Raw genomic sequence first — 20,792 nt, forward strand, 5'->3', positions numbered from 1 at the left:
TGAGCTATGGTCCTTTAGTACACAAGCAAGCATTTATAAAGGATTATGGTAACGCTTTAAAGTAAGTGATTACTTTGAAAAGACACCTGAGATACAAAGAAAGCATCCTGGCAAGGAAATTTACCTCGTCAGTCATGCGCATGGAAAATGGGCTGTGCGGTGATGTGCCTCCCAAAGGGGCACGGAGCATATTAGCGCTCTGAAGTATGGAACAAACTTCTTCTGTTTCCTACTTTTGTTGGACTCATTTGAAGTCTAGAACTCAGTGAGCCCTGGGCTTACGGAGAACTTTCTTAATGGAAAGTGCAATTACCTTGTTCCATTTCCATCCCACCCCAAAAATCTAAAATCAGAAAACATCAATTGAACAAAGTATGAAATAACACTGACGGAGTATATATCCTAAGTGCTCATCAGGACTCCATACTTGCCAGGAACCTCCTCTGTCCTTTACTCTCTTTGTAGCTGTTGTCTGATATGTCCCGTTCTCTGCCATCACTGTCCACATTCTTTCATCTAGGCTGTACTTTTGATCTTATGCCTAAGGCTGTCCTGAAGCACGCGTGAAACACACCATACACGGCACTGTTGACTTTTGAGTCTCAACTCCTCCTTCATCAGATTCCAGCTCCTGGAGACGAGGGATGACAGGAAAATCTCACCTTAAGCTTTTTTAATATGATCATATAGTCCTGGTAACTTTAGAGAAAGAACTAAAAGCTCTGACACAACTGCAAGGCATAGAAAGAGCCAAAGTCAAAATATAACTAAGGCAAAATACATTGCTCTCATTGCTATTTTATATTCTTGCAGTTTGCAAGCCAATCTCACAATCTACGGTGCAAATTCACACTTTCCTGGCAGTAACAAAAATGTATGCCTGATCTTAGGCAGACTGCGTAACTCCTGGAGTTACGACGGGCTCTTTACTTATGGAAGGAGTCTTGGCTGGAGCCCAAACCCACTTCACCAGAACCTGAGAACTTACCTACCTATCCCTACTTTTTTAGGCTGAAGCCAACAGCAAAGAGAGGTACATTTAATCCACACCAACTTGTTTGTCTCAATATAAAGGCATCTTTTATTACAAACAAATCAAGTAAATCAGAGCACAGAATTCAAATATACAAAGTGCTTTTGAATTTTCTGAACCTTACTGCCATAGGATCTGTCACAACAGCAATTCAGGTTCAAGTACCTGCATCACACAAAGCAGAATTCAAAACTACTACCTCCTCACGTATATACATTTGAAGCATATGCAGCAGGTATTTCCACTCATGAACCATTATATTACTACCTCATTTGCAAATATTGCTTCAGATTCAACAAGGCGTGTGACTATACATTTCCAAGTGACACAATCATCCATTTACTTGCTTTAAAGTGAAGATAATACGCACAGTAAAACAATCTGATATAAATAAAATTCAAAGATATACAATACATTTCAAAAAAAGATTTCAGTTCTAGCTCACATAGTAAAAAACTCTAAATTTTCCTTGTGTTTACAAAAAATAGCAGATTTATACTACCACAGACAGTATTAAAAAAATAATTTGCATCTTCGCTATTAAGATAATCTATTAAAAGAAGTCTCAGAATAAATAGCAAAAAAGTTAAATTTAATATTTTTCTTAATTAAGGCTGAGGTTTAAAAGTCAAATCCTACAATCATATACATGTGTATGATTTAACATGTATAAGAAAGAGGATTTGACCCCTTGTTTTTTTGAAAATAAACAACAAACGTGCAAGTATTGTCTAAAACATAAGTTGATTCATTCTTGGACTGGTGGGTTGCAAAGCTCGTACACCTCTTTTGACTTCATGTGGGAATACAGCCCCAAATATATCTTCATGGTATCGCTTTTGGCTCTGCAAAAAAAGAAAGGAAACCCAAGAGACGAATTAAATACTGCTCGCTCCTCCTTACCTAACAGTTAACTAACTAAAAGGTCTTTTGCATTCGTATGACTGGTTCTGTGAGAGTGGACTTTTGTTACTGTCAATAAAAGGAACCTATCTGAATCCCAGACACACGTGCTCCAGGACAAGTTCTGATAACAAAAGGGTCCTAAAAAGCCAGCAGATCCAGGCAGTGTGTTTTCAGTGATGGGCCCACTAATTTCTTAAACTCACTTTCCTCCATTGGTACAATAATGTCTCAAACTCTTGACGTTCCAGACACTGCAAAGCTAATGTCCAGGACCCAAAGGGAGACACTGGGGAAAATGGTAGATGTAAGAGAAGAACATCTCGCGTCACTCTTACACCCTAACCAAACAGAAACTGCGTTTTAAATCATGGTGGGTGGACTAAGCTGATCACTTGAAGCTTTTTTCCTTGTGCATTCTGCTGAAAAGAAGCTCATGGCAGCCCGCAAGATCTCGAGTGTGACTTTGAAGACGTCTGTAACCCATCCTGGAACACTGCCTGACTGGAAAGAATGCCTTGCGTATCATAGCATACCTTTAGCTGGAAGAAATACTCCTCTGCCTGCTGCTCATTGAGGTTCAGGGTTTTTGCAAGCATCCGTTTCAAAGTCTGAGCAACATCCTTGGCCATGCGTACGTCTCCGCAGACATACAGATGCCCTTCCTCCTTATGCAAGAGGTTGCACACTTTGGTCTCCAACTTGCTTTGAAGAATGTCTTGAACATAGACCTTAGAAATAGAAAAAGGATCATTAGACAAGGTTTCTTAAATGCTACTTTGGCTATTGGCTTTTCTAAATTCAATGTGGGTGTATGTAGTAAGGTTCTAAATGCCCTATCTATTCCAGCTGTGTGTTGCACCAGGAACACAGGAGGAGAAAAATGTCTTCATGCTGTCTTTACAAGCCCCAGATTTGGAGGCTAGACCTGTCTCCTGATTAAACTAGAGCAGACTAAGACTCTTCTTTTTTAGAACCAGTTACAACTGCCAAACTCTCCTAACTTGCGAGGAGAGCAGGATGGCTAAAAAGAGGCTACCTTAAGTGCTGTTGTTTTCTCCAATCAAGATTTCATCTAAGCAAAATTAATTTCCAGGGTCACTGTCATTGAAATGGTGACAAATGGCCAGAGCCAACTCATTTCTAACTCATGGGCTAATCAAACCCTGCAAAATTTAAGGTTTCTGAAAATGTTCCAGCTTCTAGTTTCAAAGGCTGCTTGCACTTAAAGTGCCTCTCTATACGGCAGTGAGGGTTTTATATTTATATAGCTTGCTTGTACTGAAGTGCACAGTGAGATTCTCCTTTATTTTGAAGGAGTGGGGCCTTTTGTCTCTTGTTCACAATACACTGAAGCAAAATGCTAACTTTTTTTTTTACAGAACATTGTTAAACAGAGCCCAAACCTTAACTTGAGGGATCATTCTGGAAGGAGCCAACCCTCAAAGAACAAAGGAACCAGTCTTACTTTAGCTTGGCCAGGTAGTCTGGAGTAAGCTGTATAGACTTCTTTCAGGACTCCCTTCCTCTTCATTTCCTCAGTTTCTTCTTTGTAGATGTGATCCATGTCTGGCTGCCGGCAGCCAAACAGTAACGTCATGTCACCACCTTTGATCCCTGAAACCAACATTGGAAAGTGTTTTGTCTTTCCTGGTAAGGCCTATTATCTCTTATCACTATTCCCATAGAGGGCCTCGTTGTCACAGTAACTAGCTGTGTACAGCTGTCTGTTCCACACCTGGAATACTGCGTTCAGTTTTGGCCCCCACTATACAAAAAAGATGTGGACAGGCTGGAGAGGGTCCAGAGAAGGGCCACAGAGATGATCAAAGGGCTGGGAAGCCTGTCACATGAGGAAAGGCTGAGAGAACTGGGTTTGTTCAGCCTTGAGAAAAGAAGGCTTAGGGGAGACCTTATCACCATGTTCCAGTATTTACAGGGTGGCTACAAAGAAGACGGAGACTCTCTTTTTACAAGTAGTCATATGGAAAAGATGAGGGGTAATGGGTACAAGTTACTCCTGGGGAGATTCCAATTGGACACAAGAGGAAAATTTTTCACAATGAGAACAATCAGCCATTGGAATAATCCCCCCAGGGAAGTGGTGGATTCCCCAACATTGGACACGTTTAAGATTCAGCTGGACAGCATGCTGGGCCATCTCGTCTAGACTGTGCTTTTGCCAAGAAAGGTTGGACCAGATGATCCTTGAGGTCCCTTCCAGCTTGGTATTCTATGATTTTCTAAGTTGCCTTTCTCACTAAACACCTGAGGAGGAGAGTGTGTGTGTCTGTGTGTGACAGCTTCTAATTTTAGGGTCTTGCAGTAGGATTGAACCTGCCCGAGTCCTTGGAGAACTATGTGGAATCACCTCTTGGAGCAGGTTCCCCAAATGGGCTGACACAGGCAGGCCAAAGTGTTTCCTCTCCATATTGTGGCCCCTGCGTGAGCGCCTGGGGCAGTCACTGAACATATAGCATTTACAAGGACACATAGGCTGCTCCCTCCAAGTGACCAAATACCTCAAGACCACCAGAATGGTCTCAAGTGGGATGGATTAGCTGTTTCAGTGCAGTGTTCAATCAGTCTTGGGATGACAAGTCTCTATGGGGTTCACTTGGCTAGTGTTTCTGCATGTCTCCATGTGTAGAGGTCTTGTTTGGAGGACTGGGGATGTCTTCTGCTGCTGGACGAGTTATGGCCTCCCCCTTGTGGCAACCCCCATAAGTACCTTTCTTTTCCAAGTCATAGAGACGCTGCAGCCAGAAACTTCTGAAGGGAGCAATTCCCGTTCCTGGGCCGATCAGAACGCATGGCTTGGTTGGCTCCTCTGGGAGCTGGAATTCATTAGCACTAAAATGCAAAAATACGTTAATTAAGTAATTAGTTTATGACTGACATCTCAGTGTCAGTGTCCTGAATGATTTTGAGCAGCACAGCCTAAGTTACCAATTTGAAAACAGTAATGGGGCTTAACTTGGTGACAGTTGCTTCTTGTTTCCCTAGCTTTACTTGCTCTATAGTGGATATGCTGACAGTGGGGACGGTGTCATATGAGTAGAATTCTTTCAGAATTTTCTAAAGACTTATGATTTTACTCAACATAAGACATGGTAAAGGATCTCATCTCTGGAAGACAGGGAGTTCCCTCTCTTAAACTCAGATATTCCAACTTGCACTCTCCAGTCACTTGAAAATCTATGCAAACAATGAAAAAAACTACTGAAGAAGCTGAACTAAGAACTGCTGGGTTTGGGGTTTTTTTCTTTTCTTCTTTCTCTGTCATACACTCACCTGCGTATAAAGCATGGAACTATTTCATTGAGAGCTATTGTATTCAGCCATGTGCTGCAAACTCCATGGTGCAGAGGCCCTTGTCCATCTAATCAGAGCAAAGGAAAACACCTCTGTCAGTATTCAGAAGCTCTCCGTTTTTAAAAAAAAGCACAGTTTATACTTAAACTTATGGGTTTTAAGTAAGTGTATATCTAGTAATGATTTATAAAACAAGGATACACTGATGATGATGCAGGATTTTAGCAAATCCTGACACAGTATGAACATCTGCACTGCAGTATACTATTCTGCATGTACCACAATACAAACTTTTTGTTACAGATATGCTTCATGCCATATGGCAGGCACAGTTTTTTTCTGAACCACAATGCAGCCTAAATATCATTTAATTAAGAGAGAATTGAAAACAACAATTCATTACCTCTTGTCCTGTAGTTTACAACTGCAACTGTCAGATGAATCTCTCTGGGTGTCATGTCACAGGAGGAACTGACAGAATAGTACCTGGGTTTCAGAAATGGTAGCTGAGTCAGTAAGAAAGCTGTTGAGACCTCAGCAGACGGAAACTCCTCCAGGACCTCCAGGATGTTCGGGCTGTTGTAAAACTTCCATTTATTGTATTCTTCCGTGCTCTAAAAGCCAAAGGCCACCATCACAATGTTACCAGGTCATGCCGAGTTCAGGAGAGCAGGGATATTTGAAATCTCACTTATAAATATGATTCCTGCTTTACATTCAATTAAATATGCAGGCAAATCAACAGAGAATTCTCAAAACTTTGCCTAGACCAATACTGGGGTTTCCTAAGAAATTGTTTAATTTTTGAAAACAGAAGGACAGAACACTCGCTATAATTTTCTCAGATACCAGCTCTCGCAGTGAGGATGTAGAAACTGAAGCAGAATCTGTTTCTCAGCCCCCTGCTATGGGATATCCACAAAACTGTATGGGCCCAGGTCCTGATACCTACTGAGCCTTGCTGAACCCAGCAGGAGAAGCAAGCATTTACCACACCCATGAGTCATTGGTTACTTAAAGTGACATCCCTCTTACTCTTACGGTACCAAATTCTCTGACAAAAATATCTACCAGCTCCCCTCCAATCCCTCCACCTGCAAACTGTAAGGTCTTTTAATGGTGTATCATCAGAAACCGCCATGAGGCAGGCAAGAGAAACAGGCAGGCAAAATGACCCACCCAGAACCACACAGGAAACACCAGCTCTGAAGAAGTCTCTTGATTCCCACGCCCAAGTTGAGCCACAAGACCACCCTTTCTCTCACTGTGGTTGGTTTTAACATGTAACAGAGGGATAAAAATCAAGCGCCATCACTACAAAAATGTCTTAAGTTTCTGCTACACAGTAAAAGGGCATCAGATAGTTCAGTATACAGTACTTCCAACATAAATCTAGCCCTAACGCTTACCTGACATAAAACTTCCAGTCTCTGTTTGTCTCCTTCCGCTGTTACCAGCTGGGAGAGTTTTCTTAGCAGTTGTTGGGAGGGTGGAGTAGTGATATCAAGCAAGTATGTCAAAGCCTCGGGGAGTGTGCAGGCTGGAATCTTTTTGTCACTTGTCCAGTAGCCACCTGGAAATGAGGGAAATAAAAGAACACTTGGCAATTCCCACAGCATTTGACAGCTGTAGAGCTTTGCAAAACTCAGTGTCCTTCAAAATACGACTTCAGACTAGGCTGCAGCAGATCTAGACCACAGGGCCCTTCTGAAAAGAGGTTAATGTGAGGTTTCAAACTTTTTGTAAGGGGAGGATCTGATGCAGAGAATTGCATGCTAACAAAACACCACTTTAAAATGAAAAGTCTTTCATTTGAGGAAATCATCTTTCTGTGTCAGAATCCTATGATTTAGCAGATTGTTCCTACTAAGATGGAAAAGATGGTCATGACATGTAAATCTATTTTAGGATTCTGATATGTAGCAACAATAAGCAAACTGTTGATTAATTTAATTGCAGCCAATGGCCAATTCAGCAACTGAATTACAAACAGTGTCAACCTAGGATAACTCTGCAAACACTGGTGAAGTTACCGTGGACTGTCAGAGTATGCAAAATCAGAATCGAGAATTATAAGAGTAACCAAAGCATCAACAAAATCCTATTGAAACTTAAGAAAAGGATAATAGAATCAGATTCAGTCTATGAAAATTCTCAGGAATTCTAGAGAAATCTGTCAAACATCCTCTGTTATTTTATCTAAAGAGAACCAACTTACCATCAGTGCAAGTTTCAAGTCTGATAGTCTGATCAGCTGGAGGGGCATCCTTGACATGTGCAATGAGGCCATGGACTAATTCTGGCTGGTTGCCTGGGAAAATCCCGATATGTTCTCCGGGCAGGTAGTGCACTTCCTGATTAGTCTCACAGGAAAGCTTAACTAGAATGGTAACACGACTAGATATAGAAAAAAAAGAGACCAGACAGATCTTGGTTACGTCGACCGGATTTCCCTTGAATTGCACAGAAAAGGAATAAATCTGATGTGACAGTTGGCAAAGGCTTACTTGTGTTCATTACCAAATTATCAGACCAGCTTAGTACTTCATGGAGACTTAAAGAAATAATAGTCCAGATATGTGAAGTACTTGTATCAAAACAAGTAAGGTGCTGAAGTGCTGCCTGATCTGTCTGTCCAGTATAGAATAAATGTGCCTGTAATCAGCCAATGAAAGGAAGTGCAGCTCTACTGAAGCCTGAATAGCTCACATCTTAAACCAGCTCAGAGGACTTCCCATAAGATAACTGTATTTAGAACAGGGATGAGAGAGACCTACTGGAGGCTGTTGAAGAGCCATTCATAGATGCTACTTGTAAGACAGATGTTAGTACTGATTATCCTTTTGTATTTCTTTGTGTATTGTCTTGTCTCAGCTTGCTTTGCAATACAACTGAACGCAGCAGCTTCTTGCACTATACCTTTTCCTTTTTTTTCTTTTTTTTTTTTTCTGCTAAGGGGCAATTTTTCCCCTAAATGAGGTAAACATTTGCCTGGCATGTAGCATACCAAGCAAGGGAGAGGGACCATACACCTGACCTTCCACATTTAGTAGGTATCAAAGGGCCATATCACAAAGTTATTTATTTCCCTACACTCCTAGAGACTCTACTGGGAAGTCAGCTCCTATCTAAACTACAGCTAAGGCTGTACGTATTCTTGTGGTCTTGTGATAATGATTTACTTCTACAACGATGGTACAAAATACGTACATATTTCTTAATAACTATGGGGAAAAGATGTTTATAACCAAGCATTTCAGATTTTAGTAAAACGTACTATTGCAATATTCAATCGTACCTGGATTTTAAACTTTGAAGATTCTGTCTGAATTTCAGCTTCATGGGAATTATATCCTTGGCGTGAACGGTTGCAAGTGCTGTTGAGAAAAGAGGACATGACTCATGGCAAGTTTGTGACTAGATTTGTTTAAAATGTCTTCAAATAATATGCAGAAAAGAACTGAACCATGCTGGCCCTAGAATGCGATATACTTTTAGTCAGTTATGTGTCCTGTATGCATGCCTTCCCTGACTAAAAGTAGTTCATCTCAGCTTTTGTTCTTCTGGGGATGTCAAAATATATGCTAGTTCTGGAGTTCTGATGTTATTGCGCTGGCAAAGATAATGATTTATGCAATATAAACCAATGTCTTTTTTTCTCTGACCACTGTACTTTATTATATGCATTCTATCATGTAGCAGGACCAATATCACTTCTAGAAAACCTTTACAGTTCAGACCTATCTGAAGCAAAATGGACAGAGGAACTGGAAGGTGGGAGGTAATACCTTTAGCCAAGTCCATGGTTTGAGACTCATGCACTATCCTGTAATTCTTAGGATCCCAGCTGTCATCAGAGGTATATATCTTAGGCAACTGAATACTGTTTCTCCCACGGATGTTAAAAATGTCACAGGCAGTCTAGAAAAAAGAAAAAAATAAGGCTATTCATAGTAAAAAAAAAAAAAATTTAGCATTATCATAATCCTAATGAGGAGATATCAATTTCACAGATTGCTATTTTTTATTGATTCTGTTGAGTTCAGTGATGTTATAGGGGTTCAGTGAGTTCAGTAAGGTTCCACTTCTATACCAGTATAGCTAAAAACTGATCTACTTCAAAAAATTCTGATATTTGAAGCTACCACCCTTGTTCATAGTGAGCATTCCATTATCCAAAAGGTTTCATGGAACTTTATGTGAATATTAATAAATAATAGAAAAGGGGCCCAGTTCCCTCTTCTAACTTAGGCAAGCAGTAGAAAAGAGGGGAGTTCAAAATTCAGATATAAATCCAGATGTTTGTTTTCCTTCATTTTCCTCCATTTTTACGGGATGCTAGTGAATACTGAAATAAAATGAATGAATGAACGAACTAAAATATGAGCTAACTATTTATAGAGTCACCTTGAATGCACTGACTGCCCATGCGCGAAAGGCTTCTTCTTGCCCATTAAGTTCATCTCCTTCACCTATTGGAGTGAGCTGAGAAGCCCCTAATTGGGCCAGTTTTTGGTCAATGGCATGAGCAAAGGCACAGAACTCTGGATACATGCTGGAGCCCAAACCAAACACAGCATATCTGCAGGAGGAGATAAAAATAAGATTACTATGTTATGCTAAATGAAATGCAGAAGGACTTAATCACAGGCAAACCAAACAACAAAGCATTTTTACCTTATTTTTTTTCTCAGCAATTTCAGGGTGAGCAAGGAGTTCTTCAAGGTCTGTACAAAAATTCATAAAATACTTAAGGTTAGAAAAATACTCTGATTTAAAAACAGAAGTGAGACCCTGATCCATATCTTGCTCAACTACATGGGGCAAATGAAAGGGTTGTCTTTGGTCTCAGTCTTTGAGTTGAGCCTCATACATACTTCTGAGGTGAATATTACCTTTCCGTTATTTGGAGAATCTCCATTTCCAAAAGTGCTAGTAACCACTAAAAGAAGTGTTTCTTTTTCCAGGTCACAAATGTTGTACTCATCCATGCACAGAATCTGGAAGGTATAAAGCTCATGAGAAATTGCTAGCAGACATAAGAACTAGCATTAGATATCTCTTGTGATTGTCAGATGACCATTGACCAAATTTACAAGACACTATGCTAAATGAACACAAAATCAAAGTTCTAGTCCAACTTATATTTACTGAAAATTCAAAACATAGGTTCAGAGAATGAAAAAGCTTGCAGAAGCTGATAAAACTAGCCAAACTTCTTTCTCCATTTAGTGTGGATGATTTATACTTTCTTACCTTAGTGTTGAAGGCACAGTTGAACAAGCTGCACAGATTGTTGGCTAGTGTTTCAGATTTCCCAGTCTCTGTTGCATAGATTACAGTGACCTTGGACCTGGTTGCCATTGTTTGTCGCATGAGTGAAGACGCGAAGAGTACAGCTCTGGGGAAAAAAATAATCACATATAATTTTTAATATAGCTACACAGTAATTCAGATTGATTCACAAACAAGCTAGGAAAGATTGATCTTTAGCATGGTTTTTCTTTGGAAGATTGTTCAGAAGCAATACACTATAGATAGCCCTGAATAAGAATCTTAGATATGGATATTACCTAACTGTGGACAGGTAAATCTATGATTCAAACAATTCAAGCGGTCCCTACTGTAATAATTATTAAAAAAAATAATGTGGAACAGAAACATCACAAGAACAGAATAGTTGGACAAAATCATGAAGACTCTTATTTGAACAACTTACTTTGCCAAGATGCTAAACTTTATTTCCTTTTTCTTTGGCCTCCGGGTCTCATCATGCCAGACATGCGTTTTCCATGCATCCACCTTTTAAAAAAAAAAAGTTAAGCTTCAGGTAAGAAATGTAAAATAATAAATATGCAATTTGTATATCTTTGAAAGGGCCAGATTAAATACAATCTGTATATACAATCCACTGTGTAAAAATATGGGATCAGTCTCTGTAGCATTAAACTGCATTTTACTTACAGCTTGAGAATTCAACAGAACTAACATAACCTCCCACAGTACAATAGATATTGCCTGCTATTTATGAATCTCTCTAGTGAACGTTCATTAACCAGGGCTTTTCGTTCAGACTTCTTCAGGTCCCATATTATCATCTGCACTGCTGGAGTTGTCTACTAGAATCATATTTTTTTGGATAATGTGTACCTGATAGTAATAGAAGGGAGTGAGGACATAGTTCAACATCTCCTGGTGGAACACGGGAGTTATGCTCCCTGACATAGGAGGTACAAGCCACACCCAGTCAGCCGGGCAGCCTCCTCGCACACGGTACTCATTCTGCATGTATTTCATGAAGGACTCGGCAGCTGAGTGGTGATCCATGATAGTCACATTTTGTTTCTAGAATAATTGCAAAAAGACAGACATACATTAAAAAGCCCATTCTGCTCTTCTTCCTGATGTAGTTAAAGTAATCCTTTTGCTTTGGTTAATATTTCAAGGACTTTATACAGTGCTGGGAAATAATTAGTATCAGCAACTATTATATATAGATACAGATCGAGGTGGATCTTTGATTAAGGACTCTTATGTCCTTTTTTTTTTTTTTTTTTAACAGCATTTTACCTCTCCAGCACTGGGAGCGCGTGCTGAAAAGCCTCTGATCATTTTTACCTATCTTTCACACTGTTATGATATGGTAAATAAACTGTAATTGTAAATAAAAGATATAATCCAATGGCTTTACATAGATTTTGACACTTAGACATATGTGGTAAAAGGATGAACAATCTTGCCCTTAACTTCCTTTTCTTTTTCTCTCCCTTCCGCCTTCACCTGCGATTTTTTCTGGCAGCAACAGGAAATATGGACTCCTCTACTTTCCCGGGTGTAAATCAAGAATAACTCTATTGGAATCACATTGATAGCCTCCACTGAGCATTGGCCCACTGGCACTATATTGGTATAAAGCTGTTATAAGTGAAAGGAAAAAGGGACACACAATATTCAGTGTCTCTCCAGATATCACACTTGTTGACTTACTTGAAAGCTATAAAGCACAGCCACATTTATCTCTACAACAGCTCGGTCTTTCCATAACGATGAAAGTTTGTTTGTTTCCAGTCCCATTCTTCTTCCTACCTCCTACATGTGAAAAAGAGAGAGAAAAGGGAAAAGCAAATTTACTATGTGGGACTTAGACCTCATGATTTCTCTACCTCATCACATTAATACGCAGGAAAGAGTATTGTGGAAGGGGGAAGAGTCAGTCTTATGCTGGGGAAAATGATGGCAGCAGAAACACTTGAGATCAGAAGTAAACTTGAGTTATGGAGTTCTGGTTCTTAAGGCTATTCCAGTTTGTTAAAGCGGGGAGTGGTTCTCTCCTGGACTAAATGGTCTAAAAAGTGGCAGTAGCTGGTTATAAGTCATCATTATTAATTTGTACTGGTGAGGTGACCAAGACCTCCAGCTAACCACCAGGACTCCACTGCCTTGTCAACAGCAGACTGGAACTGACATAAATATACCTCTGAGAAACGTACAGTCAGAGACCAAAAGTCCTGAATCAGCAGGACTCAGGGCAAAATCGGGAAAGAACTCCCTTTGGACAGCACTTTTTTTTTTTTTCTTTTTTTTCTTTTTTTTACAGTTGCAGTTTCACCATTCTATCCAGGCATTTGGAACAGATACTGTCAGAACACTACGAAAACAGTCATACAATCTGGCGGTCATAATCTTGGCAGAAATGCAAGATGCCCCACAATAGTCAGGATATTGTGTCAGATTAGCACTGAAGTGTTAGTGTGACGTAAATACAACACCCATCCCAGCAAAGACTGACAGCGTCTTTTTCAAAAACGCTCCATCCACCAAGTTCATTCCCTTCTCAGACCCACACACCTCTACTGCAGAAGATTACCTTCAGGATGTTGTATCGCTGTACATCACAGAAGTCTCGCACTCCTATCTCTGTCCCCATGTACCAGCCATTGAAAGGACATCCAGTAAATTCCAGGCCTCCCACCTCAAGAAGCATGTTCGCAACAGCAGGCAGCGCGTACCACTTCAGATCTAACTCCTTAAACCATTCATACCTGTTAAACAAGCATTTTGATTTATTACTTTACGTGTCTTTTCCTCCTTTAGGCAATAACCAGAAAAGTCCAGGAAGATAAAGAGTACTAACTCTAGGAGAAATGACCCATGAAGCATGGTCTCCAAAAACCTCAGAGCAGTTTTCATTTACAATGTGGTAACTGGGAATTGCCTGCTAAAGAAACTGCAGAACAGTATTACAGAGTTCTGCAATCTGCAGGCCAGTCTCAAAGCAAACATGAAGAAAAAAAACAAAGAGAAAGGCAATAAACATTTTGTTATGAGTGCAGCCATATTTTACATGTGTATTACACTGGCATAAGAAACGATTTTTTAAATTCTGAGTACGATTGAAATGTAGGTTGGGAAAAAAAAAATTTCCAACAAAATTGCTATTGGCTTCCTTAATTTAAATCTCATTTCATTGTTCTAACAGGCATTTTATCTTTCAGGACAATTTACCATAATTTCATCCTAACAAAGAACTCATAAAATGACTGCCACAGGCGCAGGCTAATAACCTGCCAAGGTGAGACAGAGGCAAAAATGTAATTATCTAAATCTTATGTGCTTACTTTGGATGCTCCATTGGCACTTCGAGGACAATTTCTGGCGGGAATTCAAATATTTCTGGGTCTTGGCCATTTGCTTGGAGAACAAGTGGAACTACATCAAAGCGGCCATATTTCGGCTTCCACCCAAGCTCAATGCACAACTGTAAATAAAGAAAGTACGTTTTGGGTTTTTTAGATTTTCCCCCCTGGATGTGAAGACAAAAGAATGTTAACCCTCTAAAACCTGCTGAGGTAAATTCTAAGTGATAAAGGCTATCTTTCCCATTCAAACAATGTTGAGACATGTTGTTCAAGTACTGATTGTGTCCCTGACTCAAGGGGAGCATTAGCTCACCCTGTTCTGAAATGGAGGGGAGTATTTTTATATCAGAATTGTAAGAAATTGTTGCTCCAGCCTGCACCTAGAACCTGTGGGGCAGAACATGCCATTCACTCCTTACCACCACGCTTCCCTTCCACTCTGCATAAACATGCAAGAAGAAAAAAAAAAAAAAAGACAAAAAAAAAAAGACAGATGGGCTAGACAAGATGGAAAGCAGTTGTGATTCTGTATTTAGAACTGTACCTGTGTGAACTCCACACTGGCAGGGTCTCCTACGATAGACCCATCTGGCATTCGATATCCAGCATACCGGACGAGCTGGCTGTTCCAAACACGAAAATCGTGTTTCCCATCAGTCCTCTGGGGGAAGACAGTGATGGCTGATCTGCCCAGAGAGACAATCAAATGCCATTACACCACAGCAGCACATCAAACCCATTCTAATTATTAAGACATAAATTGTTACCAACAGCAATTATTTTATATATCTAAAATAAACATCAGTAGAAATAAAATAATTCATCCTTTCCACCCACCTCCCTGAATCTTCAAATCATTTCTTTTCCCCCGGAATTACAAAAGATTTTGCAACATCAGCCATGAAAGTTACAGAATTTCAAAACGGCTGATGGTACACGAGAGGAACATATAAGTACCAGGAGAATTAAGAGCAGAGATAAGTTGTCAAAACATTTAGATAGACCATTTCAGGTCTTATGCAGAGTTTTGAATCCAGATCTGGATGTGGTTTTTGTTGTTTAAAATTAAAATTAAAGAGATTTACCTTATATTTCCATTGTTTGTGGCATACTGAACATGACGACAGATATGCTCAAACATTTCCTTCGCTGTTTTACAATCACGTGCATCAAATACCTATATGTTTCCAAAAGAAACGTAAAGAAAAAAACCTGATTTTGAAACAGTAATGTAAGCTCGTTATTTTTCTTATGCATTTAAGGAAAGGAAAGATTAAGGAAAAAAGTAAAATGAAAAATCAGTATTTCTCAATTTAATTGTAGCTCCACTAGGAAAGGTTCATTTTTATTGTTCTTATATGCACCATTTTCACGCGTAACAATCCTCCAAGGACCAAGACATGCACCTGGTTCCACGACATAGTTGGTTCCTATGCTAACACTCCTACACGTTTTCATTCAACTATGAAGCAGAGAACTACAAAAAAACTGTTCATCTTATGATACGTCCAGGAGGGAGTACTCCTCAGTTGAAGCAACTGGCATGTTTTACCAAAGTAAAGGACATTCTTCTGATTTACAGCAGATGACTATTTGGCCCATAATGTCCAGACTCATAGGTTACCTGCAGATTGGACCACTGGATTCTCCCAATACACCTAGGTGCATTCCTCCAGGCCTGTTTGGCAGCAAAGATCAGTTCGTCCTTTGTCAGATGGTAGGTTCCTGTTGTTTCTATCTCCTTGGTCACTGTTCCCAGTCGGACCAGGTGTTCTTCTATTTTTGGCCTTTTGAACAGGAAACAACCATGGAAAGAAACAATGAGAATTTCATTACTTAGAACAGATTTAAATTGCAGACATTCTTCTTATGTTCTGGGTCAAGAAGAGCACAGGCATTGCTGAAGCCATAAAGCTTTTGAGCATCCGTTTGCAAGAGAAGACTTCTACTTACATCACTGATTTTATCTGCCAGGATGGAGGTAGATTTCCAGGGAGGGGATTAGCATCTATGTAGGCTGAGATACGGCAAGTTTGGATAAACACCGAGAAACCTGTCCCTGTTACAAATCTACACTCTCTGGATGTGAAACAGCTCAACATAAAATATTCTATCCTTTACGAAAACATCCATCACCTCATGAAGTCAGCAATTTCACTGTGCTTCGGCTGTGAGAAGTCACCTCCCCACCCGCCCGCTACTGCACCACACGTTTGTCCCCCAAGCATAGCTGTTATTTATTGCAGCAGTCTAGGGTCCGAGATTTTTATCAAAAAGCGGGGGTATTCTAGGTAAAGGGATGAGTTAAGTACATAGGACTCTGACTGAGGACTACTGAGGAGAATTTTTCCTGGCTTCTGAATTTAGGAACTGTCCTTATTGATTGCAAATGACAGAGCTTACTAGCCCAATGAAGAAACTAACACACTAGAAATTTAAGTAGCAACACCATCCTTTCACCACCCAACACATACATGGATTAATCACAAGCTTTTCTGTGTAAGTTTTCAGTTTAAATTTGGATTTTCTAGATTAGTTTGGAAAAAATTGTCACATCACAAGTAAATGAAAAGTAGAGAACATGCTAGCTTCAGCCCAGAAGTAGGATTATAGTGACTGTCGTCTCAAAGCTCTATTATTTTCACAGGGACACAGCTCTTCTGAGTAAAGTAAGTAGGATTTTCATTCCTAAAAGGAAGTGCTGAGCAACTCCTTTGTCAGGGAAACCAACTCTAAAATTCTTTAGCTTGATAACAGAGAATGAAGTCAAAACATTAGGAAATATTTATCACAGCACAGACAAAAATTGTTTTGTTGGCTTACAGATAGAATGAAAATAGCCTGCACTGTCTGAGAATTTTCACATTTTCAACAAGATGAAAGATCAAGGGCAAGCATGTAAGATAGAGTAAATCAATGTGATCAAATAGCCATGAGCAGAAACACAGAGATGTGCAAATGTAATACGCTGGCAAGTGAGTACAGCCTGTGTGTAAGACAGGGACTTTCAGAAAGATTCAGATGGAAGAAAGCTTTGTAGAAGAGTTCAAAGTATCTAAAGAAGTAGCCATTATGTGGCTGAGTCCCTTTGAAAGTCAGATAATGTTTTATAATGGGATGAGCAAACATTGAATTGTCACTTGAAAGCTTGTCATGTGAAAACTTTGTCACTGCAAACTCTTGGACCTCAACCAGATGTTCTAGCTTCTCCTGCAACGAGATGTCTCTGCACCATGTCAATTTTTGTGAAAACACAAACCGCTTTTCTGAGCTAGAGCATCCCTCTCGGCACGCTCAGTAAGCTTATGTTGATGATAGCACAGAGCAAGGTTGAGAAGCAAGACACTGGCCTTCCAATCTTTGGCTAAAGCCTTCAGAGTCAAAACAGAGAACAAAAGCACACAGAGAAAAGATACTTGGAACAGCACAAACAAAAAGTATTATCCACATTATTCACGTCTAAGACTGATCTAAGTAGGAGCTAATCTCATTAACATCCAACGTTAAGAAAACAGAAGGTAACATTCTGAGAGTCCTAACCAAGCTGCTTATTATAAACATACTATAATGTAACACACTTAGAAGGGATGGGGCTGAGGAATGCACTGTAGAGAGTCCATTTCTGTATTTCCAAGACCTGGGATTGGCAGATATAGCATACAAAGTGCAGTAATAGTTTTATTTACCTTTTCTAATAGTCTTTATCTATTTTATGAATGCATGCTATGCATAGTTACCAATAGCTGTGAAGAAACCAAACACTCCTATAGTCTCACAGAGAGGTAGGTAGGTAGAGGACTTTTATACCAAAAATGAAGGTAAAGTTGGCTTACTCTTTAAATGAATTGTAGTACTGCTTGATAAAGTCTGTTGCCTGAGGTAAAAGCTCTGCCGGTGGAACTGGCCTATCTCTCGTACCTTTCACCAGGCCCTTTGGGGTCATGAGCGCCCCTTGGCAGGCTTTGGTCCGGCAGTTGATAACCTGAAAAACAATAAAATGTCAAAAAACAATGCTGCACTCTATCTTTTCAAAGTTATGAAAAATCACTGTTCAGGTTTCCATATCTTACCTCCTTTGCTGTCAGGTGTAGTGTGTCGAGAAAGCTGGATCCATTTTCCAAGTTTCTTACTTTTATGTGTCTTGGACATCTTGATATTTGGTTTGAAGCTTTGATACCATTTGGGGGAGGGTTCTGGACAGAGAAAAGATAAAAATACATACTGTCTTCAGACCTATTAAATAGCTTAAAGCTTCATTTTATATTTTATTTGACCATTAAAATGCTACAAATTAAATTCAAGAAACTAGGTATAAATGTGATCTTCTCCAATGTGAGTATTTATTCAAGTACAAAACTATTGACCTAATCCATAGTTTGATATGAAATGGGTAAAAAGTATTTTTGTACTAATCATACAATATCTGCCACTGCAAACACTTTTTAAATTTCATTAAGGCGTTTTAACATAATAGTCACAGTCTCAGGAAAACAGTGAACCAGACAATTTTAGAGAAAGGTCACGTTTGTTACTAAAGGCTGGGTTTTCAAAGGTGAATAAAGGAATCAGGCACTCCAATCCCACCGGGTCACCTCTTTCCCTTAAGTCTTACCAAAGCTCCTTTTTGTTCAGAAAAGATCTTTCATCCAAAGATCTCACAGCAGTCCTAATCTCACGTAACCACAGTTAGCCCTCACATGAGAACTTTGAGAAGTTTTGAGCAGTAAGCACAACCCATGTGAACTGTTAGTATCAAACAATGATGCTAGAAACAGACCTCTCTCCCATCACTGGCCTTTGCGGAAGTTATGATAGGTGGCACCTCTATCTGCTTCTTGCTCAGATCATATAATTTGGCATCATCATTTTCTAAGCTTTAAAAGAGAGAAAGACAATTCAGTATAACACAATGTGCTTAGTTTTTGTTAGTTTTACTTGCAGCATCAGTAGGCAGATGCTCAGAGCTGTCTCTGAAAGATGTACTGAGTCAATAAGCCAACCATTCACAGCAGTGTGAAGGGTGGAGTGGACTAGAAGTCAATAGTAAAGCTAAAATGACCCTTTCCAGATCACGATGTGGGAAGGAAAACAACAGATATGGCCTGGAATGGTAAAGGTTGAGTATCATTGCTGTAAGCTAAACGAAGGACATCTGTACAATTATGATCTGGCCAGAAAATACTCAGAGGAATTAAACAAAGAGGTTGAAATCTTCAGGGAAATGTGTGAAAATTTCAGCTAGGTCCAGTCTTCAGCTTAAGCAAACAACATACTTTAATATTAATTTCCTTTGTTTTCTGCATTAAGTCTTACTTTCTGAACTCCTACCTTTTAATTTGGATATCAGGTTTCAGAAGATGTTCAAAACCACCCGAGAGGCATCCAGACCACGAACTCCAAACAAAACCCTTAGTTTGGAGAGGGCAATTATGTGTTTTAGCTAGCAGAGCATATGTGATCACCCACTTCCACTAGTCAGCTTCATGTACTTCATACGTGAATATAAACTACTTTGAGCAATGACAGGAAAGGGTAGGGAATGGGCAGAGAAAGAAATGGTATGCAATAGAAAACTGAAATAAGTAACAGCCTGAAAACTGAGAAATTTAATATGAATGTGCAATTCATTTTATACAGTGTCTTGTATAAATTCTATCACAGAAATACTTTACGAACTCAATTACAGCATTAATAATCACTTTGCTAATTTTTATCGCATACACATGCTTCCTAAGTCCTAGCATATGTGAAACCATTACAGCACACTAAATAAATTTAGAACTATGAAAGAGCAAGCAAGATGATTTCTTTCCTCAATGATTGTATAATTTAGATACAAAAGCTTAAATGTACCTTACTAAGTCACCACCACCCAGTGACGCCAGGGACAACCGTTCTTTGGTTAATATTATTGCTTTGGAAACACATTACAGGTTTCTCCAGAACCTGTGTCACTTAATACCTTTTGTTTTCAAATGAAAGAGAAACTACGAAGCCATTAAAACACAAAGAACTTACCCAGGGATCTTCCTACTTTTCTCCACGTTATTATTGATATCCTTCTCTTCAGAGGACTGGTTCTTAGCAGCACGAGGTTTGAATACAAACTGCCATGGGCACAACATTTTGTATGCTTTACTTATGATTTTAGTTCACAGTGCTGAAATCTTGTTTTGTGTGATGTGGGAACACTTCTGAGGAGGAAAGAAAACCAACAAGGTCAGTTTTTGACTAAGAAGGTAACTCCCTTTAAAAGGGCTCAGAAACTCACCAGACTAACTGATCTGATCTAATTAACTTCCTTTTTTAAAAAAGGAAAATTACTTGACTCTTAGAGTATTGATACTAAAACTAACAGTTCTCTTTGTCAGTGTAATGCTGCAGCCATGCCTTCTTTTAAAATACTGGCCAGAGAATTTCAAATGTCCCCCAGTCGCATAAACCAGCAAATATCAGTATCTAAGAAAAACACACGCATGCTTTACTTCTATGAAAAGCATGCCTTGACACTTGAGTGTTTTTAAGCTCTGTGTTTTTCAAAAGTTTGTTAAGTGTTATTAAGTGTTCTGTTAATTCACATCACTATATATTAGCTAGGAAAAGGCATGTAAAATGTTGCTGTGTTATTCACATAGTAATGAAAAAAAACCTGGTCTGTAAATTAACCAAAATGTTTTGCAATGTATTCATTTGCCAGAGACAAATGGAATTCTGAGATTCTGAATTCTGTATTTTGTAAGAGAGAGATATATATAGCATATATTTGAATGTAACACATATATAAGAATGTACAAAGTTTAATGCTATTCATTTGAACGTACATTTTCTGCTAATTTGTGATCCTAAAACAGATTTTTGCGCCAGGGAAGGTGTGACAAGAGAAAAAGAGCAAACTAGTAAAG

The 20,792-nt window shown here is 39.3% G+C and overlaps 1 protein-coding gene across 1 annotated transcript; it reads right to left on the reverse strand.

Moving 5' to 3' along the window:
• Positions 1-1,063: 1,063 nt before the first annotated feature.
• On the reverse strand, positions 1,064-20,042 carry NOS2 (nitric oxide synthase 2). The gene is made up of 26 exons (XM_050908713.1): positions 19,909-20,042; positions 18,668-18,764; positions 17,961-18,083; positions 17,724-17,872; positions 15,515-15,677; positions 14,976-15,067; positions 14,435-14,576; positions 13,870-14,009; positions 13,119-13,293; positions 12,239-12,340; positions 11,402-11,596; positions 10,971-11,053; positions 10,508-10,652; positions 10,147-10,251; positions 9,929-9,978; positions 9,659-9,833; positions 9,040-9,172; positions 8,550-8,628; positions 7,470-7,648; positions 6,661-6,824; positions 5,655-5,865; positions 5,231-5,318; positions 4,668-4,789; positions 3,405-3,553; positions 2,473-2,667; positions 1,064-1,878 (listed from the first exon to the last, which is right to left on the reverse strand). The coding sequence occupies exons 1-26, from the start codon at positions 20,013-20,015 to the stop codon at positions 1,765-1,767; spliced, it is 3,477 nt and encodes a 1,158-aa protein (XP_050764670.1). The 5' UTR covers positions 20,016-20,042; the 3' UTR covers positions 1,064-1,764.
• Between the last annotated feature and the right edge of the window lie 750 nt (positions 20,043-20,792).

This window comes from Gymnogyps californianus, chromosome 20, assembly GCF_018139145.2.
Source record: "Gymnogyps californianus isolate 813 chromosome 20, ASM1813914v2, whole genome shotgun sequence".
NCBI lineage: Eukaryota > Metazoa > Chordata > Aves > Accipitriformes > Cathartidae > Gymnogyps > Gymnogyps californianus.